Here is a 25,786-nt window from a genome sequence, read left to right on the forward strand (position 1 = left end):
GCGGGCCGCCGCAGTGCTGTCTGGGAGTGAGGGCGGGCAGTGGAAGATGGCGGCGTTGCGGGCGGCGGCGGTGAGCGGGCGCGGGCTCCTCCAGACTCGCCAGAGAACCTTCCAGTTGTGTAAGGTGAGGGCGGCCTCGGCCCCGGGCCTTCGTGCACCGACACTGGGAGGCGGGCGGTGCCGGGGTCTCAGGGTAGGAGCCCCGCGGTTCACACTCTGACTCGGGCTGTCCTCAAGGTCACCCCCTGCGCTACCCCCCGGGGCCTGAGCCCCCTACCCCCCGGGGAAGGCCATGGGGCCCCCGGCCTCTACACCTCCCCCACCCCCCGGTTATTCTACAATAGGGTGGAGAGGCCATTCGGCCCCTTAGACCGCTGCTGCTCTTCATTGTTGACCTTAATTCCACCTCAGACCCCAACCTGCTCCATTTACACCTGAGCCCGTCCTGAATCAATCCTGAATTAATCCTTGTGTTTGTTCAATATCTCGCATCGGGTGCTTGACACTTTGGTCTTTTATTATAAATTCCGTGTCCTATGATCCTGCCGCAGTAGCGACTTGACAAAGGGGCGTCGCTCCGGGAGCTAGTGCTTCCAGTTAAACCTGTAACACCGACCAGTCCATATCATAGGCATATTGTACATTGCCTGGTTTCCATTTAGACAACCTACTTATTACATCTCTCATAAACTTGACAAGTGTGATTTCTCTTTCACAAAATCATGGTGAGTCTACTTTATTGTATAATTGTTTTCTAAACACTGTGCCACAAACTCCTTAAACCTGAATTCAGCCATTTTCCCAATGACAGGCGTTTGGCGAATTGGCTTTGTCTCTCCGTTTATGCGTGGAGATGGTGCATTTTTTTTGGCAGTGGGGAATGTGTGAGAGATCTTTCCAAAATTAGCAAATTCAGAAAAGTTACAGCTAATTCATCTATTATCGATGTAGCCACTTCCTTTAATGCCCTGGGATGGAGGCCATCAGGTCTTGGGGTTATCAGACTTTAGTCCTGTTAGTTTTCCCAGCAGCCTTCCTTCAAGTGACTTTGAATGTTTTTAGTTCCTCTCTTTTCTTTCTCCCAATTCCTACCTCAGTTTTCTACTACCATTGAAATGTTTTTTGAATTTTCTGATTAGTCAAAGAGTCTTGCAATGCCGTGTTTTCCATAATTAATTCTGTCAACTTGTCCTCTAAGGGATCAATGCAAGAATTTGGTGCAAATGTAAATATTTGGGCAGTGGAGCCTGCTCTACCTTTCAGTACGATCATGGCTGATCTGGGTTTTCAGCTCCAATTTCCTGTCCTCTCCCCATACTTCAAGTTCCTGAGAGATATCCCAGTATGAGACATGGACAATAGTGGAATATCCTCTTGGAGAATTCCAATGATTCGCAACCTTCTGAGTCCTAAACAATTGGCCCCTTGTACTGAAACTGTGTTCCCATTTGACAGAACTATTCTGCCTCCTGGAGTCATAGAGATGTACAGCACAGAAACAGACCCTTCAGTCCAAACCGTCCATGCTGACCAGATATTCCAACCCAATCTAGTCCCACCTGCCAGCACCCGGCCCATATCCCTCCAAACCCTTCCTATTCATATACCCATCCCGATGCCTTTTAAATGTTGTAATTGTACCAGCCTCCTCACATCCTCTGGCAGCTCATTCCATACACGTACCACCCTCTGCGTGAAAGAGTTGCCCCTTAGGTCTCTTTTATATCTTTCCCCTCTCACCCTAAACCTATGCCCTCTAGTTCTGGACTCCCCGACCCCAGGGAAAAGACTTTGTCTATTTGTCCTATTTATGCCTTTTGTGATTTTATGAACCTTTGTAAGGTCATCCCTCAGCTTCCAACATTCCAGGGAAAACAGTCCCAGCCTATTCAGCCTCACTCTATAGCTCAAACCCTCCAAGCCTGGCAACATCCTAATATATTGTAGAGGCTCTTTCTGCTTGTTTGATTTTTGCTAGTTTACATTCATTCTAATTTCTCCTCTTCTAATCATCCATGCTGATTTCTAAGCTTCCCCCAACTCTGGCCTGACAATAATTATTGTGACATTTTCTTTCAGTGCGTCTGAGTAAAAGGTCAGTCTGGGCATTGCACACTGAGGTTTCAGTGGTGGAGCACAGATTATTCCCTGTTATAATAACTAGTGAGAGAGATTACACTGAGGATCCTGAACTCGGTGTTTAAGTCTAAACTGTGGGAAGATATTGGAGCAATAAGTGCCTGTTTCATCGGAATGGGAAAGGAAATGAATTGCAAATGAAAATCTTAAGTGAAATTTTTCCATAACTTTTGTTTAATGTTTATCAAGGATTAATTTAAAATTGGAAAGGCCTCTGTCTACTCCTTTATGATTTTTGTATTGAATTCTGACCAGTTTCAACATCTGATCTCTTGTGTCTTGTAGGCAAAGATGTCCTTTGCTAACCTGTCCCGTGGGAAGAAGATAGCGTTGTCAACATTAGGTGTTCTTGCTGCTGGGGGTAGTGCACTTGCCTTGACGCTGCACCATTCAGTGTATGCAGAGCTGGAACTCCACCCTCCCAGCTACCCCTGGAATCACAGTGGATTCTTGTCTGCCCTTGATCATGCCAGGTGAGAGAATTACATTCTTGATGAAGAGCTTGTGCTTGAAATGTTGACTCTCTTGCTTCTCGGATGCTGCCCGACTGGCTGTGCTTTTCCAGCACCACACCTTTTGTCTCTGATCTCCAGCATCTGCAGTCTACAGTTTCTCCTAGAGAATTACAAGCCCAAGGCTGTGTAATTGGGCAAGACTTGATTTTAGTGTTAATTAAAATGGCCCTGAGCCACTCGCTTGGTTTAGTCAGTTGGTCAGTTTGAAATTGAACAGATCCGGGTTCAGAAAAATACTGTTCAGGGTTATGGGGAAAAGGTGGCATATGCTTGTTTGGAGAGCTGGTGTGGACACAATGGGCCAAATGGCCACTTTCTGCACCGCACCAATTCTGAGGTTCAATGTGGCCTGTGCTATTAATGTATCCAAGTTATTGATGATGCCAGTATTAGATGGGAAAGTATTCTGCTAGAATATGAAGAGACCGCAAAAGAATTTAAATAAATAAGTTAAATAAATGGCTGAGAACACAGGAAATGGAGCAAATTGTAGGAAATGTGAACTTCAGTCAGAAAAATGATATTTTTAAGTGATGAAAAATCCCACTTTCTTAGGATGTTTGTATCTCTGGCAAGGCCATCCCTAATAGACTAGGAGAAGCTGCTGGGAAGCTGCCTTCTTGAACTGCTGCAGTCCTTGGTGGGAATAAGTAAACTCCTTAGGGAGGGAATTCCACGATTTGGATCCAACGACCGTGAAGGAATGGAATATATTTCCAAGTCAGGATGGTGAGTGGTTTGGAGGGGAACTTGCAGGGGGTGGTGTTCCCATCTATCTGCTGCCCTTGTCCTTCTAGATGGAAGTGGGCGTGGGTTTGGAAGGTATTGTCTGGGGAGCCTTAGTGAATTCCTGCAGTGCATCTTGTACTCACTGCATTGGTGGTGAGGGGAGGAGTGAATGTTGAAGGAGATGGGTTGGATTTAATTCAAGAGGGTTACTTTGTTTTGGATGATGTTGGGTGATTGACAGATAAATAAAAATGTGCAGTGGGAATAAATTGATCTGTTTCTGGGTAGCTGCGTGTACTACGGATCAGTGCTTGGGCCTCAGCCATTCATGTTAGATATCAATGCCTTGGGTGAGGGAGCTAAATGATAGAAAATTAGTTGGGGTTGTAAGACTAATGCAAGGTGGCTTCAAGGTAATTTAGACCAGTCAAATGAATGGGCAGACATGGCAGCTACAATGTAATTGTGGACAGATGTGGAAATCCGCGCTTCAGTATGTGAAAGAAAATATAGTTATTTAAATAGTGAGACACTGTGCCATGCAGATGGACAAAGGATCTGGTTGTCTATTGCAGTCAAAGAATGTACACAAGCAGGTGCAGCAAACAATTAGAAAGGTCAATGGTGTATGGGCCTTCATAGTAAAGAGAATTGGAGTTTGGAAGTAAAGATGTCTTACTGCAGTTATGCAGGGCCTTGGTGAGACCACGGCTGGAGTATTGAGTGCAATTTTAGTCTCCCACCTTCCACTGAGAGTGAAGCAGAAGTTCACTAAGCTGATACCAGGGATGCCTTGTGCGGAGATTCCTTTGACTGGGCCTGTATTCACGAGAGTTTAGAAGGACTAGAGAGGATCTGATTGAACTGTTGAACCATCTAACAGGATTAGACAGTTTAGTTGCAGGGAAGATGTTTCCTGTGCTCGGGGAATCAAGAACTCGGGCACACAGTTTCAGGATATTGGGGGGGGGGTGGGCCATTTAGAATGAGACGTGGAAGCATTTCTTCAGTTGGCAGCTAGTCAGCCTGTGAATTCTCAATGAGAGCATGCTGTGGAGGCCAGGCCACTGAATTGTCTGAAAATGTATTGTCAAAGGCATCGCATGGTATGGTGAGAATATGGCATTGAGATAGAGGCTCAGCCATGAGCATACTGAATGACGAAGCATGTTGAAAGGGTCAAGTGACTTCCTGCTGCTCCTGGTTTCAATATTTCCTCAGTGTTATTGAAGCTGCGCTCATTGAAACAAACATGGAGTATTCCACCACATCCCTGACCTGTGCCTTGTAGCTGGTGGTCTGGCTCTGGGCTGAGAGGAAGTAAGTTAGTCTTTCCTGAATTTCTGGCCTTAAACAGAGAAGATCGGGTCAGGAATAGGCCATTCAAGCCTGCTCTGCCATTCTTTATGATGATGGCTGATCATCAAGCTCCATATACCAATAACACTCTTCCCCCCACCACCACCCCATTAACCCTTGACCCACAAGTGCTATATCTACCTCCTGGTAAATGTTTTGACCTCAACTCCTGTCTGTGGTAGTGATTTCCACAGGCTCACCACTCTCTGGGTGAAGAAATTTCTCCTTGTCTCAGTCCTAAATGGTTCACTCCTTATCCTTAAACTACAAGCCCTGGTTCAGGTCTGCCCCATCATCGGGAGCATCCTTCCTGCGTTGAACCTGTCTGGCTATGTTAGAATTTGGTAGATTTCATTGAGATCCCCCCAATTCTTCTAAACTCCAGTGAATATAATCCTGATCGACTCAATCTCTCCTCATATGGCAGTCCTGCCATCCCAAGAATCAAGCTGGATAAACCTTCGCTGCATTCTCTTTACAGGAAGAACATCCTTGCTCCAGTAAGGAGATCAAAACTGCACACAATATTCCAGATGTGGAGAGGCTGTGGCTTTTTTTCCCTGGAGCGTTGGAGGCTTGAGGTTGGCTCAGTGACTAGCACTGCCGCCTCACAGCGCCAGAGACCAGGGTTTGATTCCAGCCTCGGAGTTTGCACATTCTCCCTGTGTCTGTGTGGGTTTCCTCCCACAGTCCAAAGATGTGCAGGTCAGGTGGATTGGCCATGGGAATTGCCCATAGTGTAAGTTAGGTGCGTTAGTCAGAGGAAATGTAGAGTAATAGGGTAAGGGAATGGGTCTGGGTGGGTTACTCTTCAGAGGGTCGGTGTTGACTTGCTGGGCCAAATGGCCTGTTTCCACACTGTAGGGAATCTAAAAGTCGTGGATAGGGTGAACAGCCCAGGTCTTTTCCACAGGGTAGGGGAGTCCAAATCTGGAGGGCATAGGTTTAAGTAAAAGGTGAAAGATATAAAAGGGACCACATGGGCATCCTTTTTTAAATATGAGTGGTACATGTATGGAATGAGCTGCCAGAGGAAGTGTTGGAGGCTGGTACAATTACAACATTTAAAAGGCATCTGGATGGGTACATGAGTAGATAGGGTTTCGAGGGAGATGGGCCAATTGCTGGCAAATGGAACTAGATTGGTTTAGGATATCTGGTCGGTGCAGACGAGTTGGACCAAAGGACCTGTTTCTATGTTGTATTACTCTGACTCTGTGTGGCTTCATTAATGTCCTGCAGGAAGACATCCATGGTCCTGTACTCGAATCCTTTCTTTGTGAAGACCAATTTATGGTTTCATTCTTTACTACTGCTACACTGGCACACTTACTTTCAGGATCTAGTGCACAAGAACAGCCAAGTCTTGTAGTTGCTGTGTTTTTGTGGCTGTTCAGTTTAGTTTCTGGTCAGTAGTAATCCCAAGATGTTGGTATTCAGAGGGACCTAGCTGTCCATTCAGAGTTTACATGCAATTACAGTAAATAATCATAAAATCTCCTAATCTCTAAGTGTGGAAGGAGGCCGTTTGGCCCATTGAGTCCACACTGACCCTTTTAAAGAGGATGGTATTAAAGTGCACTGATGTGAGGTTGCTGTCCTGTTTTATTTCCAGTGTTCGTCGTGGTTACCAGGTCTATAAGCAGGTCTGTGCAGCCTGTCACGGTATGGAATACGTGGCCTTCCGGAACCTAGTTGGAGCAACACATACAGAGGAAGAGGCCAAGGCTCTAGCTGAGGAAGTGAGTGTCACAGACTCATTCTTCTTTTGTTACGCTGAGGGATGTGTGCCTGTGCTGTCACTCAGGGATAATACCATCCAATATTCTTATCTCAGCCTTAAATATACACAAGGACTCTGCTCTACAGCGCTCTGTAGAAAGGAGTTCTAAAGATGACAACCCTCAGAGAGAACATCGTTCTTATCTCAGTCTTAAATTGGCAGCCGTTTACTTGGAGACTGTGCTCTTCTCCTGATTCTTTAAGAAAATGCAGCATCAATTGTTCTGAAACAGGAATCATAACATGATAAAATGACCAATCTCATTTCCTTGCTTTCCCCCATATCCCAACAATGTTTTGTTTTCTCCAAAATATTTATCCCATTTCTTTTTGAATGCAGTTATTGAATTTACTTCCACTGCCCCTTCAGGCTCTCCATTCCAGATCACAACTTGCTAAAATATTCCTTAATCGTGTCTCCTGTGCTCTCTTGGCACCAAACTATTCTATTTGCTTTCTATTCAATCTACTCACTTTATAAATAAAAATGAAAGATTTTTGAACATTAACAAATCTCCTCTAAACCATCTGAATTCTAAGAACAATCCTAGCCTCTCCATATCCTGTCCTGATACCATTCCAGTGAATCACCTCGCACCCCAAGACCTTGACATCTTTCTTGAAATGTGGTGCTTACAATTGGATACTGAGGGCAAATTTAGTGTTTTATAAAGGTTAGGGTTTTACCCTGAAACTGTGCCCTATTTCTGACCATGAACATGTATTAAAAACAACAATAAACCTAACAGCAACCTGTGGGAATCCCACTATTTTTCACTGCAGTGTAGTTTGGGAGAAGAGTGAGCGAGTTACTAGGAATAAGCCTGTGCTCAGAAGAGAAGTGGGGGAGAGGAGCAGAGCATTAGTCACTGGGGCCTCCATAGTTCGGGGACAGGAGATTCTGTGGGAATGAGAGAGACCCACGGTTGGTGTGTTGCCTCCCAGGTGCCAGGGTTTCTGATGTCTCTGATCGTGTTTTCGAGATTCTTGAGGGGGGGGGGGGAGAAAGGCCGAGGCCCAAGTCATGGACCACATAGGCACCAACAACATTGTTAGAAACAGGGATGGGGATTTAAGGCAGAAATTCAGGGAGCTGGGGGGAAGCTGAGAGCTAGAGCAAACAGAGTTGTTATCTCTGGTTTGTTGCCCATGCCACATGCTAGCGAGGTGAGAAATAGAGAGAGAAGGGAGTTGAGCACATGGCTAAAGGGAATGTGCAGGGGAAAGAGTCTCAGATACCTGAATAGTTGGAGCTCATTCTGGGGTAGATGGGAGCTTAACAAACCAGAGGTGTACCAATATCCTTGGGGAGGTGGGGGTGGAGGGGATTTGCAAATGCTCTTCAGGAGGGTTTAAACTAATGCAGCAGGGGGACGGGAACCTAAATTGTAGTTTGTGTCCAGGAGGTTGAAAGCAGTGCGGTCAGAAATATTGTTTCAAGGTCGCAAGAGTTCACCAGCAAGCAGGAAGGTGGTTTGAAGTGTGTCTACTTGAATGCCAGGAGCATCCGGAATAAGGTGGGTGAACTTACAGCATGGGTTGGTACCTGGACCTTCAACTTTGTGGCCATTTTGGAGACTTGGATAGAGCAGGGACAGGAATGGTTGTTGCAGCTTCCAGGGTTTAGATGTTTCAGTAAGAACAGAGAAGATGGTAAAAGAGAGGGAGGTGTGGCATTGTTAATCAAGGACAGCGTTATGGTGGCAGAAAGGACATTTGAGGACTCGTCAACTGAGGTAGTATGGGCTGAGCTTAGAAGCAGGAAAGGAGAGGTCACCCTGTTGGGAGTTTTGTATAGACCTCTGAATAACACTGGAGATTTAGAGGAAATGATAGCAAAGATTCTGGATAGGAGCGAGAATGACAGGGTAGTTGTTATGGGGAGAAAGTGTGGTCTGCAGATACTGGCGATCAGAGTTGTGTGTTGCTGGAAATGCACAACAGGTTAGGCAGCATCTGAGGAGCAGGAAAATTAATGTTTTGGGCCGGAGCCCTTCATCAGGAATGAGGTTTTCATCATTCCTGATGAAGCGCTCTGGCCCAAAACGTCAATTCTCCTGCTCCTAGGATATTGCCTGACTAGTTGTTATGGGGGCTTTGACTTTCCAGATGTTGACTGGAAATACCATAGTTTGAGCACTTTAGATGGGTCAGTTTTTGCCCAATGTGTGCAGGAGGGTTTCCTGTCTACAGTATGTAGACAGGTCAACAAGGGGCGAAGCTACATTAGATTTGGTACTGGGTAATGAACCCGGCCAGGTGTTAGATTTGGAGGTAGGTGAGCACTTTGGTGATAGTGACTACAATTCAGTTATGTTTACTATAGAGATGGAAAGGGATAGGTATATACTGCAGGGCAAGAATAATTGCTGGGGGAAAGGCAATTAAGATGCGATTAGGTGAGATTTAGGATGCACAGGATGGGGAAGGAAACTGTGGGGGATGGGCACAATTGAAATGTGGAGCTTGTTCAGGGAACAGCTACTGCATGTCCTTGATCAGCATTTACCTGTCAGTCAGGCAGGAAGTGGTCAAGTGAGGGAGCCGTGGTTTACTAAAGTAATTGAATCTCTTGTCCAGAGGAAGGGGGAGGCTTAAGTTAGGATGAGATGTGAAAGCTCATTTAAGGCACTGAGAGTTACAAGGTAGCCAGGAAAGACCTGAAGAGAGAGAAGAGGAGCCAGGAGGGGACATGAGAAATCGTTGGCAGATAGGATCAAGGGAAGCCCTAAAGCTTTCTATAGGTGTATCAGGAATAAAAGTTTGGCTAGAGTAAGATTAGGGTCAATCAAGGACAGTAGTGCGAAATTGTGCATGGAGTCTGTGGTGATGGGGTAAGTGCTAAATGAATATTTTTCGTCAGTATTCACACTGGAAAAAGACAATGTTGTCGAGGAGAATACTGAGATACAGGCTTCTAGTCTCGATGGGATTGAGGTTCATGAGGAGGTGTTAGCAATTCTGGAAAGGGTGAAAATAGGTAACTCCCCTGGGCCAGATGGGATTTATCCTAGGATTCTCTAGGAAGCCAGGGAGGAGATTGCAGAGCCTTTGGCTTTGATCTTTGTTGTCATTGTCAACAGGAATAATGCCAGAAGACTGGAGGATAGCAAATGTTCAAGAAGGGAAGTAGAGACAACCCTGGAAATTATGGACCAGTGAGCCTTAGTACTTGTGGGTAAAGTGTTGGGATAGATGATAAGAGATAGAGAGGAATAAGTTGGTTAGGGATAGTCAACACGGTTTTGTGAAGGGTAGGACATGCCTCACAAACCTTATTGAGTTCTTTGAGAAGGTGACCAAACAGGTGGATGAGGGTAAAGGGGTTGATGTGGTGTATATGGATTTCAGTAAAGCATTTGATAAGGTTCCTCACGGTAGGCTATTGCAGAAAATACAAAGGTATGGGATTGAGGGTGATTTTGCAGTTTGGATCAGAAATTGGCAAGCTGGAAGAAGGGTGGTGGTTAATGGGATATGTTGATTTTGGAGATCAGTTACTCATGGCATACCACAAGGATCTGTATTGGGGCCACTGCTGTTTGTAAACAACCTAGGTGGAGGTGTAGAAGGGTGGCTTAGTAAATTTGCGGATGATACTAAAGTTGTGAATAGTGCTGAAGGATGTTACGCAGGGACATAGATTAACTGCAGAGCTGGGCTGAGAGGTGGCAAATGAAGTTTAATGTGGAAAAGTGTGAGGTGATTCACTTTGGAAGGAGTAACAGGAATGCAGAGTACTGGGCTAATGGTAAGATTCTTGGTAGTGTAGATGAGCAGAGAGATCTCAGTGTCCATGTACATAGATCTCTGAAAGTTGCCACCCAGGTTGATAGCGTTGTTAAGAAGGCATACAGTGTGTTAACTTTTATTGGTAGAGGGATTGAATTTCGGAGCCATGAGGTCATGCTGCAGCTGTACAAAACTCTGGTGCAGCTGCACTTGGAGTATTGTGTACAGTTCTGGTCACCGCATTATAAGAAGGATGTGGAAGCTTTGGAAAGGATGCAGAGGACATTTACTGAGATGTTGCCTGGTCTGGAGGGGAGGTCTTGTGAGAAAAAGCTGAGGGACTTGAGGCTGTTTTCTTTAGAAGAAGGTTGAGAGGTGACTTGATTGAGACATAATATAATCTGAGGGTTAGATAGGATGGACAGTGCGAGCCCTTTTCCTTGGATGGTGATGGTGAGCATGAAGGGATATGGCTTTAAATTGAGGGGGATAGATTTAGGACAGATGTCAGAGATAGTCTCTTTACTCAGCATAGTAGGGGCGTGGAATGCCCTGTCTGCAACAGTAGTAGACATGCCAACTTTTAGGGCATTTTAATGGTCATTGGATAAACAAATGGATGAAAATGGAATAGTGTAGGTTAGATGGGCTTCAGATTGTTACATTAAACCTGTGGAACAATTGAGGGCTGAAGGACCTGTACTGCGCTATGATAAATGCTGGTCTAGTCAGCAAGCCCCTCATGAATAAAAACAACAAAGCCATTCTTTATTACTACATCAATGAACATGTTCAGGATAGTCACACACAACTAGCCTTTAATGTCTTCGCTGCCTTTCATTTATTATCCATATTTTTTGCAAATGCCAATTATTTTGTCTCATTAAAACTTCTAAAAATTTCCTCTTTACCAACATGAGGTTGCTTGGCTGAATTGCTGTCAGACAGCAGCAAATTGAAGGATCAGTCAAATTGTTCTTCCAGTTGATGCTTTATGGTAAATATGAGTCTCCATCCCCAGATAAGTGTTGGATTTGTAACACTTGAACAAGCAGTAAATGTCGGCCAAGATGATATGATCCAAGTCTGAGTCTGGCATTACAGAGGTGGCTGCAGGAAGAGGCTTAGGTGTTAAAAGGTGGTGATTTGAAATTTGAATATTGTGAAAGACAAATACCAAGAGTTCTGTTCCGCTGTTGCTGTTTCTATGAATTGATCCTGAACTCCTGCCTCTGAACTAAGAGTGGATCTAAATGAGCCAACTCGCAAACTAATAACTGTATAATTATATGCATTGAGTTGAGAATCTTTGTAGAACAGTAGAGCTATACAGCATGGAAATAGCCCTTTTGGTCCAATTCGTCCATGCCAACCAGATATCCTAAAATAAATCTCGTCCCATTTTCCACCATTTGACCCATATCCCTCCAAGCTCTTCCTATTCATATACCCATCCAGATGTGTTTTCAATGTTGTAATTGTACCAGCCTCCCCAACTTCCTCTGGCAGCTCATTCCAGACACGTACCACCCTCTGTGTGAAAAGCTTGCCCCTTTGGTCCCTTTTATATTTTTCCCCCCTCATCCTAAACCAATGCCCTCTACTTCTGGACTCCCCCACCTCTGGGAAAAGGCCCCATCTATTTATCCTATCCATGCCCCTTTTAATTTTATAAACCTCTAAAAGGTTACCCCTCAGCCTTCAATGCTCCACAGAAAACAGCCCCAGCCTGTTCAGCCTGTCCCTATAGCTCAAATCCTCCAATGTTTGCAGCATCCTTGTAAATCTTTTCTGAACCCTTTCAAGTTTCACAATATCCTCCCTATAACGGGGAGACCAGAATAGTATGCAAATAGTGCCCTAACCAATATGCTGTACAGCCACAACATGACCTCCCAAATCCCAAACTCAATGCACAGATTAATAAAGGCAAGCGTATCAAATGCTGCCTTCACTATCTTGTCTACCTTAACTCTGTTTTCAAGGAACTATGAATCCGCACTCCATGGTCTCTGTGTTCAGCAACACCTACCAGGACCCTGCCATTAAGTGTGTAAGTCCTGCTCTGATTTGCCTTTCCAAAATGCAGTACCTCACGTTTATCTAAATTAAGCTCCATCTGCCACTCCTCAGCCCATTGGCCCATCTGATCAAGATCCCGTTGTAATCTAAGGTAACTTTCTTCGCTGTCCACGACACCTCCAATTTTGGTGTCATCTGCAAACGTACTAACCATACCGCCTATGTTCACATTCAAATCGTTTAGGTAAATGCCAAAAAGTAGAGGACCCAGCACCGATCCTTGTGGCACTCCACTGGTCACAGGCCCCCAGTCTGGAAAACAACCCTCCACCACCACCCTCTGTCTTCTACCATTGAGCCAGTTCTATATCTAAAAGGTTAGCTTTCCCTGTATTCCATGTGATCTAACCTTGCTAACCAGTCTCCCATGAGGAATGTTGATGAATGCCTTACTGAAATCCATATGTTTTTGTTAGTGATCAGCCATTCTTCACAGGAAAAGCAGGAATTACACATGTCTCATGTTTCTTACCATTTTTCTATCTCTTTCTGTGCTGCTTGTAGGTTGAAGTGCTGGATGGACCAGATGAAAATGGGGAAATGTTCACTCGCCCTGGAAAGCTTTCTGATTATTTCCCTCAACCGTACCCCAATTCTGAGGCTGCAAGAGCAGCAAATAATGGATCTCTTCCACCTGATCTCACGCACATTGCAAATGCGAGGTACCTTCCTCCTACTCACTGCTGTCCTTGTTGGGTTGCTTCCATTGTGATGTTTCCAAGGGTAAAAGTTGCTCCTTCATTCCTGTGATTGTATTTGCTTCCTATATAAAACTTCAAACTCCTTTCATGGAATGTGGGTCTCTGTGGTTTGGCCAGTGTTTGTTCCACATTCCTAGTTGCCGATGAGAAGGTGGTGGTGAACTACCTTCTTAAACTGCAGTTGTTTGGGCTGTAGATTAACTACAAAGCTGTTGGAGGGGGGGGAGGGGAGTTCATCTGACGACGCTGATGGAATGGCAATTGTAAATCCAAGGCAGGATAATGAGTGGTTAGAGGGAATCTTTCAGCTGATGGTGTTTGCATGCATCTGCTGTTCTCATCCCTCCAGATGGGGGGAGGCTGCGCCTTTAGAAAGTGCTGTTGGAAAGGTTCTAGGTAAATTTCTGCAGTGCAGCTTCTAGATGAAATGTACACTGCTGCTACTGAGCATTGATGATGAAGGGAGGGAATTCTGAACTTTGGGGATGGACTACTAGTTAAGAGCTGCTTTGTCCTGGATGGTGTCAAGTTTCTGAAGCTGCACCCATACAAACAAGTGGGGAGTATTCCATCACTTCCTGACTAATGCCTTGTAAATGATGGACAGGCTTTGGGAAATCAGGAAGTGAGTTATTCTCTGTAGAATTCACAACCTCTGATGTGTTCTTGTGGCCATACTATTTATTCAGTCTGGACACATTCAGCTTCTGATCAATAGTTATCCACTGGATATTTTAGCATTAATATTGCTACTAAACGCCAAGGGCAGTTGTGTGGTACAAATGTTACTTGCCACTTGTGAGCCCAAGCTTGGATGTTGTCTGGATCTTGTTGCATTTGGATGTGGACCTGCTTCAGTATCTGAAGGGTCATGAATGATGCAGAACATTGTGTACTCATCAGTATTCATCCCACCTCTGACCTTTATGGTGGAGAGAATGTCACTGATGAAGCAGCTGAAGATGGTTGGGCCTAGGACACTACCTGAGGGACTCCTGCAGAGATGTCCTGGACACTGACCAACAGAGAGTTTTCGTCCAATTTCCACAAGCTACAATTTTGTTAGGGTTCATTGACATCCAGGGAAGTCATTCTCTCTCATTGTATGGAGTTCACTTTTTTTGTCTGTAATTGGATGGAAGCTCCAATGAGATCGGGGCAAAGGTGCCCTAGAGGACCCCAAACTGACTGTTAGTGAGGAGGGCTGTTTGATTGCATTATTCATGGCACAGTTGCCTTGTTGGGGAAAAAAGGACTCTACCCACTTCGCAAAGGCAATGAAAATTGCCGAATGTTTGAGAATGCACAAATGTTGATTAAATGCAGTTGTGTGTATATAATCTGTGTAAGTGTTCTGTGGATCCATTCTACATAAGAGGTTTCCTCGATACACTTTTGTGTACAGCTACTCCTTTCCAAGTAACAGTGTGGAGTCAAATATTTACAGTTGTGCTCTTTCATTACTCAGGATTGCTGTGCAGTGTCGGTGGAAGAACAAACACCTCATTGCCAGGATGACAACTGAGTGTCATGCACCCACATGTCTGTGGAGCCCTAAAGCGCTCTGGTAGCTGCTTTATGTTCTTCTGTTAGGTCTATAGGGCCACTTGGTAAGGAGTTTTAAGTGAGCAAAAATATTTCTGTACTTAGAGAAGGCTTGGAACGAGAGATACCTGTTCACACAACTGTATTCTTTAAGCAGAAATATTTGAGCTTTAGGGAGATGGTGGAATCAGTTGAAAATTCATACATAGCCATCAAGAGAGAGTGACATATTAGGATCAGCTTGTGTTGTTACTGGGCTATGCCAAGAGAGATTAGTTAGGGGTTGGTACTGGATGATGGGGAGAGATCAGGATGTTGCAATTAGTTTGGGATCTACACTGGGCAATGGGAAGAAACAGGACAGTGAGATTAATTTGTGATTGTTACTGGGTGCTACTACAGGCTAAATACTATAGCATCCTATGCTGTAAAATCTATGCTGCTTAAAAGAAATCTAGAGCTATGACATCCCACCCTGGCTCCAGTCACACTCACTTTGAAAGCTTGTGCTCGTTTTTACCAAAAAAAAAAGCCAGAGATTGCACCTTTCAAACCCACAACCATTCCATTTAGAAAAGCAAGGTTAGCAGATTGATTTAAGCACCACCACCTGCCATTCACCATGGTTGGAAATCTATCGCTGTCCCTTCACTGTCGCTGGATCAAATTCCTAGAATTCCCTCCCTCATGGCATTGTGGATCTTCCTATAGCACATGGACTGCAGTGGTTCAAGAATGCAGCTCATCCCCACCTTCACAAGGGACAACTATGCACGGGCAATAAATGCTGGCCCAGCCAGCGACACCCATGTCCCATGAGTGAATAAAAGAATCTGATGTAGGATTTTATGGAAAATTCGTGATGAAATTTTAAAGCCTTGAACTTGTTTGTGAGATGTAGAGACTGATTTTGTTCTTTGCTTATGTAGGCACGGTGGTGAGGATTACATCTTCACCCTGCTGACTGGTTACTGTGACCCTCCTGCTGGCATCAGTCTCCGAGAAGGGCTATACTACAACCCTTACTTCCCTGGTCAAGCTATTGGAATGGCCCCTCCCATCTATGATGAAGCTGTTGAGTATGAGGATGGTAGGACTTGATCTTATATTCCTGAAGTGATTGACTCTCACTAGACTGTCCCAGGCCCACTTTCTAATCTTTGCTTTCCCTTTAGTGCATTATTTGATCATTTGTTGCAGTCAGAGCTCTGGTTAACTCTCAGCTAGAGCCATATGTACCATTCCGGGCACCACACCTTAGAATATAAGCCTTGGAAGAAATGCAGCTCACATTCAGCAGTCTGTTACCTGGACCCAAGGTATGCATAAACCAGGCTGGTGGTTCAAGTTGATTTTGATTGAGGTTTTTCAGATTTTGACAGCGATTGATAAGCAGAGAAAGAGAGAGAGAGAGAGAGAGACTTTCCACTGTTCAGAGTCCAGGACAAAGGAAATAAATGTTCACTCTGTTCAGTCTCGAAGTTAGGAACCAGTTCTTCCTAGAAAGTACGAAAGAGAATGAGTGTTCATTAAAAGTAGCATCAATCTCTGATTTAAAATTATTAATTGAGGATCATGTAGACAAAAGTATAAAAGGACATGGAATCAAAGCAGGTACTGAGAGTTAGGGTATAGATAAGCCATGGTGTGAATGATAGAACGAATCAAGGGGCAGAATGGTCTTCCTCAAATCCTGTTATAGAGCTGAGAAAAGTCCACTAATCAGAACACACAAACTCCTTCATGATTTGAGTGTTAATTGCACTGTTCAGGTTAGGGCTGAGCTGCAGCGGTAAGGCTGATTCTGGTATGTAGACTCCTGCAGCCCTTCACACCTGTAATATCATTCATTGTGATCTAACTCCATATCGCTGCCTTTGGCCCATATCCTTGAATACATTCACTTCACAAAAACTCATCCACCTCAGATTTAAGATTAACAACTGATTGAGCATCCACTGCTGTTTGTGGAAGAAAGTTCCAACATCTCCCACCCTTTGTATGTAGAAGTGCTTCCTAACATTTCCCCTGAATTCTCAGACTACGTCCCCAGTTCTAGAATCCCCAATCAGTGGAAATATTTTATTTTCACCCTGACTTCTCTTTTTAATATCTTGAAGGCTTTGATCGATCACCCTTTCTGAATTCTAGAGAAAACAGGTCTAATTTGTATAATCTATCCTCATGACTTAATGCCTGAAATCCAGCTATCGTTGTGCTCCCTCCAAGGCCAGTATATCCTTCCTGAGGGGTGGTGCTACATTATTCCAAGTGGAGCCTAACTAGGGTTTTATAACGATGAGTAATGTCTGCATCTGTGTACTCAATGCTCTAGATATAAGAGGCCAGCATTACATTAGCTTTCTTAGTTTCTGTCCCAATTTGTGACATTTTAAATAGTTAGCACCTGAACCCTATCTCCCTAAGTCTCTGACATCCACTATATTTAACCTTATACTTTCTAGAAAATACCCTGATCAATCCTTTTTCAGTCCAAAATGGATCTTAGTGCAGTTAGAGGATACAATTGACCAACACTACTGAGAAGGAGAGCCCTTCATATCTGATGGGAACAGGACAATGAAGCAGGAAGACCTCAGCAAACTTAACCAAAGTCTCAGATAAAATGATAGTTGCTGTATATTCCAGCCCCACATTTTCCCCATATCTGTCATAAGCCTGGGCCATTGAGGAGCCTCAATGGATGGATGTGATTCTGTGAGAATTCCCATTGTTGTGTGATTGGCTGCCAATGAAACAGTTTGCATATTACCACTTCTGTAGTGTTATATGAGCCTTTGAGATTTCTGGAGTTTTCTGATTTAGTGTTGAACTCCTCTCATTCCCAGGTACTCCAGCCTCGATGAGTCAGATTGCTAAGGATGTCTGCACATTCCTGCGCTGGACTGCTGAACCGGAACACGACCAGCGCAAACGTATGGGCCTAAAGGTCAGCTCCACAACCTAACCTTGTTACAATAACAATGTCTGCCTTTATCACCTATTCCTGTCGAGACAAGTGAATGATTGGCTGGGTCACTAATAAGGCCATGTATGTAAATGTTTATTTAGGACTAGAATCACATCGGCCCAGAGTGGGTAAACAGCAATAATGTACATCAAAGCAAAGCTTTAATGCTGTAAGGTCTGGAGAACATTCTTTCAGGTTCTTTCCCTGAGGTTCCACACATGCGATGCAATTCGCACACACCTGGAAACAGTTAAAGTTTATGAAAGCCTGTACAAGGGAGGTGACCCCCTATTTGACCCTCTTCACAAGTGTGCAAAGCCGAGTCAAAGAGACCCCGAACAAAGGAAATACATCCCCTTTATACAGGTCTGTTGGTAATGCTCACAGGCACTCCGGCCACCCGCACTCCCCCATAACCACGTTACTCCAGGTACAATGGTAGAATGAAGTCATCGTTTGAGATCATGTCAATGTAAATGCCCTAATCCTAGGGAATCGTTATGCAAATGATTTCCTGACTCGGTGATTCCCCAAGACAGTGTAGGTGTGATGTGTCCTAGCTTTGGGGCAGCCCTGCAAATGAGTTCTGGCTCCGCTACTTCCCCACACAATGTCAGTGTGATATACTTCAGTATTGTGGCATGATCCCACACGCTAACCTGATTGGCTGGGGGATGGCTACATCCCACTTCTGAATGGAAGGGACTGAATGAGAATTTACTATTTTACTGCTAGGATCAAATTAGTAAATCGATGCCTAAATGAAGCATGGGTAACAATGGATAGTCATCTAAATTCCTGCGTGCTGTCTGTGAGACAGAATGTTACCTCCACCCACTTCCAAAATGTTCAGTTTCTTGGAGAAAGACAGTACAGTTTAATCCTCTAACATTACATTAATAGTCATAGAGATGTACAGCATGGAAATAGACCCTTTGGTCAAAAATAGTCCACGCCGACCAAATATCCCAACCTAATCTAGTCCCACCTGCCAGCACCTGGCCCATATCCCTCCAAACCCTTCCTATTCATATACCCATCCAGATGCCTTTTAAATGTTGCAATTGTACCAGTCTCCACCACTTCCTCTGGCAGCTCATTCCAAACACGTACCGCCTTCTGTGTGAAAAGGTTGCCCCTTAGGTCTCTTTTATATCTTTCCCCTCTCACCCTAAACCTATGCCCTCTAGTTCTGGACTCCCCGACCCCAGGGAAGAGACTTTGTCTATTTATCCTATCCATGCCCCTCATAATTTTGTAAACCTCTATAAGGTCACCCCTCAGCCTTCAAACTTCCAGGGAAAACAGCCCCAGCCTGTTCAGCCTCTCCCTATAGCTCAAATTCTCCAACCCTGGCAACATCCTTAAATTTTTCCTGAACCCATTCAAGCTTAACAACATTGTTCCAATAGGAAGGAGATCAGAATTGCACGCAATATTCCAACAGTGGCCTAACCAATGTCCTGTACAGCTGCAACATGACCTCCCAACTCCTGTACTCAATACTCTGACCAATAAAGGAAAGCATACCAAACACTGCCTTCACTATCCTATCTACCTATGACTACTTTCAAGGAGTTATGAACCTGCACTCCAAGGTCTCTGTTCAACAACCTTACCATTAAGTGTATAAGTCCTGCTGAGATTTGCTTTCCCAAAATCCAGCATCTTGCATTTATCTAAATTAAACTCCATCTGCCATTCCTCAGCCCATTGGCCCATCTGATCAAGATCCCGTTGTAATAATGAGGTAGCCTTCTTTGCTGTCCACTACACCTCCAGTTTTGGTGTCATCTGCAAACTTACTAACTATACCTTCTATGTTCATATCCAAATCGTTTATATATAGTGGACCCAGCACCATCCTTGTGGCTCACCACTGGTCACAGGCCTCCAATCTGAAATACAACCCTCCACCATCACCCTCTGCCTTCTACCTTTGAGCCAGTTCTGTATCCAAATGGCTAGTTCTCCCTGTATTCCATGAGATCTAACCTTGTCGAATGCCTTCCTGAAGTCCATATAGATCATATCTACTGCTCTGCCCTTGTCAATCCTCTTTGCTACTTTTTCAACAAACTCAGTCATGTTTGTGAGACATGATCTCTCACACACAAAGCCATGTTGACTATCCCTCATCAGTCCTTGCCTTTCCAAATACATGCAGATCCTGTCCCTCAGGATTCCCTTCAACAACTTGCCCACCACTGAAATCAGGCTCACTGGTCCAGAGTTCCCTGGCTTGTCCTTACCACCCTTCTTAAATAATGGTACCATGTTTGCCAGCCTCCAGTCTTCCGGCACCTCACCTGTGACTATTGATGATACAGATATCTCAGCAAAGGGCCCAGCAATCACTTTCCTAGCTTCCCACAGAGTTCTAGGGATTAATCCACCTTTATGCATTTCCAGGCATCCAGCACTTCCTCCTCTGTAATATAGACATTTTTCAAGATATCACCATCTATTTCAACACATTCTGTATTAATGTCCAGAAAAATAATACAATTTAATCTTTTAACATTATAAGTCATATTGGGTTCAGTATTAATGGTGTCTTTTCACAGATGATGCTAGACCCCCTGAGTTTCTCCACATTCTGTTTCTGTTACATTAATAATGAAAATAGCATTGATTAGATTATTTCATGTGGAAACAGGCCTTTCGGCCCAACAAGTCCACACCGACCCTCCAAAGAGCAACCCACCCAGACCCAATCCCCTACCTTTACCCCTTCACCTAACACTACAGGCAATTTAGCACGGCCAGTTCACTAAACCTGCACATTTTTGGACTGTGGGAGGAAACCCACACAGACTGGGAGAATGTGCAAACTCCATACAGACAGTTGCCTGAGGCAGGAATTGAACCCGGGTCTCTGGCGCTGTGAAGCAGCAGTGCTAACCACTGTGCTGCCCACCTTGGTGTTGGGCATGTTGTTGGAAAGAGCTGTGTTTGATTAAAGGGAAAGGGGAAAGTCTTAGAGAGAATTGTAAGGGATAGGATTTATGAACATCTGGATAGGAATAATGTGATCAAGGATAGTCAGCATGGTTTTGTGAAGGGCAGGTCATGCTTCACAAACCTTATTGAATTCTTTGAGAAGGTGACCAAGGAAGTGGACGAGAGTAAAGCAGTAGATGTGGTGTATATGGATTTGAGCAAGGCGTTCGATAAGGTACCCCATGGCAGGCTAATGCAAAAACTACGGAAGTATGGCATTGAGGGTGCATTAGAGGTTTGGATTAGGAATTGGCTGGCTGGAAGGAGACAGAGGGTAGTAGTTGATGGTATAGGTTCATCTTGGAGCGCAGTTACTAGCGGTGTTCCACAAGGATCTGTTTTGGGACCTTTGCTGTTTGTCATTTTTATAAATGACCTGCAGGAGGGGCTTGAAGGCTGGGTGAGCAAGTTTGCGGATGACACGAAAGTCGGTGGAGTTGTGGACAGCGAAGAAGGATGTGGCAGGTTACAGCGCGATATAGATAAGTTGCAGAGCTGGGCAGTAAGGTGGCAAATGGAATTCAATGTAGCTAAGTGTGAAGTCATTCACTTTGTAACAAGAGTAACAAGAAGATGGATTACTGAGCTAATGGTAGGCTACTTGGCAGTGTGGATGAGCAGAGGGATCTTGGTGTCCATGTCCACAGATCTCTGAAAGTTGCCACCCAGGTAAATAGTGCTGTGAAGAAGGCATATGGCGTACTGGCTTTTATTGGTAGAGGAATTGAGTTCCGGAGTCCTGAGGTCATGTTGCAGTTGTTTAAGACTCTCTGGTGCGGCCTCATCTGGAGTATTGTGTGCAGTTTTGGTCGCCATACTATAGGAAGGATGTGGAGACACTGGAACGGGTGCAGAGGAGGTTTACCAGGATGTTGCCTGGTATGGTAGGAAGATCGTATGAGGAAAGGCTGAGGCACTTGGGACTTTTCTCATTGGAGAAAAGAAGGTTTAGGGGAGATTTGATAGAGGTGTACAAGATGATTAGGGGTTTAGATAGGGTTGACCGTGAGAACCTTTTTCCGCGTATGGAGTCAGCTGTTACTAGGGGACACAGCTTTAAATTAAGGGGTGGTAGGTATAGGACAGATGTTAGGGGTAGATTCTTTACTCAGCAGGTTGTGAGTTCATGGAATGCCCTGCCAGTATCAGTGGTGGACTCTCCCTCTTTATGGTCATTTAAGCGGGCATTGGACAAGCATATGGAGGTTATTGGGCTAGTGTAGGTTAGGTAGGCTTCGGTCGGTGCAACATCGAGGGCCGAAGGGCCTGTACTGCGCTGTATTTCTCTATGTTCTATGTTCATCAGGTAGCAGCATTATTGGTGAATGTCTTTATAGACTGCACTGTTGAAGCCTCTTTCTCACAAGAATTCAAAGCAAGAATGTTGGGAAAATGATTGGTACAGAAATTCCAGATTCCTGAAGAGGCACAATGTGTTCGTGTACACAATTCCTTGACAAACTCGACTGGAAAAGGTGGACAATGTGCTTCCTTCTGGCTCATAGGGAAAAATGTACAGCCTGAAATACTGCTGATCCTATGTTCAATATTCTGGTCTCTGTCTAGTTTGCTACCTTTCCTTGGAGGGGCCGTGAGATGATGAAAATAGTGGGCCATTCTCTCCTGATTGGTTTCTGTGGTTCTTCACTGGAACTTGCCTGATTATATATTGACTGAAGGCAGTATTGAACTCAGCCTTACTGTCGTCTCTGCTTACAGGAGGGAAATCATGATATGACCAATTTGTACCCAACAGTTTCATACAACTGAGATTTTTATGGTGCTTTTCGCGATCTCAGGACATCCCAAAATGCTTCACAGTCAATCTGGTACTTTTGAAGTCCAGTCATGTGTATTACAGTAGAGGAAGTGGGACTAATTCAGTAGCTCTTTCAAAGAACTACCACAGAAATAAGGGGCTGAACGATCTTGTTCTGTGCAGTAAGACACTACAGTCGAGCTTATTTTCTCTTCCAGGTGCTGATGTTCTCTGCTGTGTTTTGGCCACTGCTTTACTACTTGAAGAGGCACCGATGGTCTGTTTTAAAGAGTAGGAAGATTGCCTACAGACCTCCAAAATAATTTCCGATTTGGGACGCTCAACTCCAGCAGCACCTTGACCTCCTGCACTCTTGGCCAAAGTGTACACAATCTGGACTTTCACAGGGATAGTTTCTGGGGCAGGGGGGTGGGGAGACAAAACAAACTGTTTAAAATAACTGGGCATTCAGCAGGGGCTTTATTAAAGCATGGCATTATCAAAAATATCTATTGTCAAACTCCTCAGATCAGTGGACGGATTGCTGGCTATGATTAAACTATTGATGATTTGCTCCATTGTGTCTAACAGAAGGCCTTGGTAATTTTAAAAGCAGTTTTAGAAATAAACTTGGAAGAATGCTGCCCTCCAGTGGCTGATGAATATTGTCTTTCACAAGCAATAACTTGGATACAAGTTCTCTTTCTCTTCGCAGAATTCAACCTCCAAACAGGGTAAGAATTCTGAAAGCCTTACATAAGTAACAAATCGGTGGCACCAGAAATGGAGAAGGAGATTCCCTTGTCTTACTGGGACTTCTTTGAGACTTTGAGCAGCTCAATGGCCTACTCCATGGGGTATAAATGCTAGTTGAAACAGTTGCTAAGAGAACTCGCCATTCCGAATGATTTAAGGAGGCATTGGAATCCCCACGTTGTCTGTCATATGGAGATTCATCCTCATTTTAATTTACCTCCAGAATATACTGTTTTTGTGGTAAGATGTGTTTGGTCCCACTGAGAGTTGAAGGACTCCCTTCAGTAAATTATTACTGTACACAGCATTTGTGTAAATATTTAATGTTTAATAAATAATATGCTCCAGACCTGTTCTGCATTAGTCCTCCACCTTGTGTCCATCTCTGTCCTGTCTGCATTTTTTTTTTACATCGACTTGCAGATGTCATTAAATAGGAGCAGGAGTAGAAGCTTTATCCCACTGAATTCACTCTACCATCCAATCACTGGTCTACCTTGACTCCATTTCACTGTCTGCTCATTGTATCCATTGATTTCTAGAGTCAAAGATCACTTCTCTCAGCCTTGGCTATATCTAGAAGTATATTTGTGGTGCATCCACAACCCTGTAGGATACAGAATTCTAAATATTCACAACCTGAGTGAAGAAATCTCTCCTCATCTCAATTCTAAACGTTAGGCCCTTTCCACTGAGACTGTTCCTACGTTCTAGATTCCCCAGCCTGGGGGAGAAAACAAACCTCTCTCATGTCAAACCCCTTCAGAATTGTGTAACTTTGAATTAATTTGCCCTTCATTTTTCTCAGCTCTCCCCTGTTCATCCTAGCCATTCATGCAGCTGGTAAATAGCTGAGGTCTAGTCATTGCAAAAGGCACAGTCTGCTTTATGCTCTGATTTACACCTCTGCTTTGGGTTAATTATCCAATCCTTTAACCGTGCTAATACATTACACCCAACTCCATGAGCCTTGACCATCTTTAGTAACTTTGTGTCACACCTCATTGAAAGGTATTTGAAAGTTCAGGTACATGATATTGCTGGTGTCCATTATCTGCCCGACCAGTTTACATCATGAAAACTCAAGTTTTCTTTCATGATTTTGTAAACCCCTTCAGACTTCTTACAAGGTATCTATCACTCTGCATTAAGTTGTGTTACTTTGCTAAATTCCAGTCTGTAAGCACCATTGTAGAGTGTCTGGGATTTTATGAAGTTGAGAATTAGTACATCCACTAACTGCTGCAGTATTTGAAAGAACCTTAGAGTGGAGGTTATCAGGTCATGGAAATTCCACTTCATCCTGACTGAGGATGAAACCGTTATTTCACCTAGCTGTGGTTATACAGGGGAGATTCTGTTTTTTCCCCTCAGTTTGACAGTAGGCTCATTGGGAATTTAGAATAGTGGGAATGGAGGTTAGGGCATTTGAATGTTCCTCCTGCAGGATGTGGGAGGTAAGGGTCATCACCAAGGTCCCTGCTGACTGGATCTGCGGGAAGTACACCCCACTTCAGCTCCTCAAACTGCATTCCAGAGCTGGAGGAACTTTGGATCATCCGGGAGGTGGAGGGGGTTACTGAGAGGAGTTACAGGGAGGTAGTCACACCTCTGGTAAAAGAAGGTAGATGGGTTACTGTCAGGGGATGGAAAGGGAATGAGAAGGCAGTGCAGGGATCCTCTGGCCATTTCCCTCAACAAATATGCTGTTTTGGAAATTGTTTGGTGGGGGGGGGGACTTACCAGGGGTACACAATGGAGCACAGAGTCTATCCCTGTTGCTCAGAAAGGAAGGGGAAAGAGGAGCAGAGCATTAGTCATTGGACACTCCACAGGGGGACAGATAGGAGGTTCTAACAAGAGAGACTCACGGTTGGTGTGTTGCTTCCCAGGTGCCAGGATTCAGGATGTTTCTGATCGTTTTTGGGATCCTTGTGGGGGAGGGGGAGCAGCCCCAAGTCATGGTCCACATTGGCATCAACAACAACATAGGTAGGAAGAGATATGTGGTTTTAAAACAAATTCAGGGAGCTATGACAAATAGACAATAGGTGCAGGAGTAGGCCATTCTACCCTTCGAGCCAGCACCACCATTCATGGCTGATCATCTTAATCAGTATCCTGTTCCTGCCTTATCCCCATAACCCTTGATTCCACTATCCTGGAGAGCTCTATTCCAACTCTTTCTTGAAAGTATCCAGAGACTAGGCCTCCACAACCTTCTGGGGCAGAGCATTCCATACACCCACCACTCTCTGGGTGAACCAGTTTCTCCTCAACTCTGTTCTAAGTGGCCTACCCCTTATTTTTAAGCTGTGTCCTCTGGTTCGGGACTCACCCATCAGCGGAAACATGTTCCCTGCCTCCAGAGTGTCCAATCCTTTAATAATCTTATACGTCTCAATCAGATCCCCTCTCAGTCTTCTAAACTCAAGGGTATACAAGCCCAGTCGCTCCAGTCTTTCAGCGTAAGGTAGTCCCACCATTCCAGGAATTGACCTCATGAACCTACGCTGCACTCCCTCAATAACCAGAATGCCTTTCCTCAAATTTGGAGACCAGAACTGCACACAATACTCCAGGTGTGGTCTCACCAGGGCCCTGTACAGCTGCAGAAGAACCTTTTTGCTTCTATAATCAATCCCTCTTTTATGAAGGCCAGCATGTTATTAGCCTTCTTGACTACTTGCTGTACCTGCATGCTTACCTTCAT

General features: G+C 44.4%; 1 protein-coding gene and 1 long non-coding RNA gene across 2 annotated transcripts in view; one reads left to right on the forward strand and one right to left on the reverse strand.

The window, feature by feature from the left end:
• Window positions 1-23,422, forward strand: cyc1 (cytochrome c-1). The gene is made up of 7 exons (XM_072556094.1): window positions 1-124; window positions 2,425-2,612; window positions 6,358-6,484; window positions 12,843-13,000; window positions 15,514-15,674; window positions 17,434-17,534; window positions 22,536-23,422. The coding sequence occupies exons 1-7, from the start codon at window positions 47-49 to the stop codon at window positions 22,638-22,640; spliced, it is 918 nt and encodes a 305-aa protein (XP_072412195.1). The 5' UTR covers window positions 1-46; the 3' UTR covers window positions 22,641-23,422.
• Window positions 15,671-25,786, reverse strand: part of LOC140462802 (uncharacterized) — a 15,470-nt gene continuing 5,354 nt past the window's right edge. The window contains exons 2-3 of the long non-coding RNA XR_011954538.1: window positions 19,865-19,986; window positions 15,671-16,083 (exon numbers count right to left, since the gene is read on the reverse strand). This is a non-coding gene — a long non-coding RNA (uncharacterized lncRNA). The remainder of the gene's footprint in view (window positions 16,084-19,864; window positions 19,987-25,786) is intronic.

This window comes from Chiloscyllium punctatum, chromosome 37 (genome assembly GCF_047496795.1).
Source record: "Chiloscyllium punctatum isolate Juve2018m chromosome 37, sChiPun1.3, whole genome shotgun sequence".
NCBI lineage: Eukaryota > Metazoa > Chordata > Chondrichthyes > Orectolobiformes > Hemiscylliidae > Chiloscyllium > Chiloscyllium punctatum.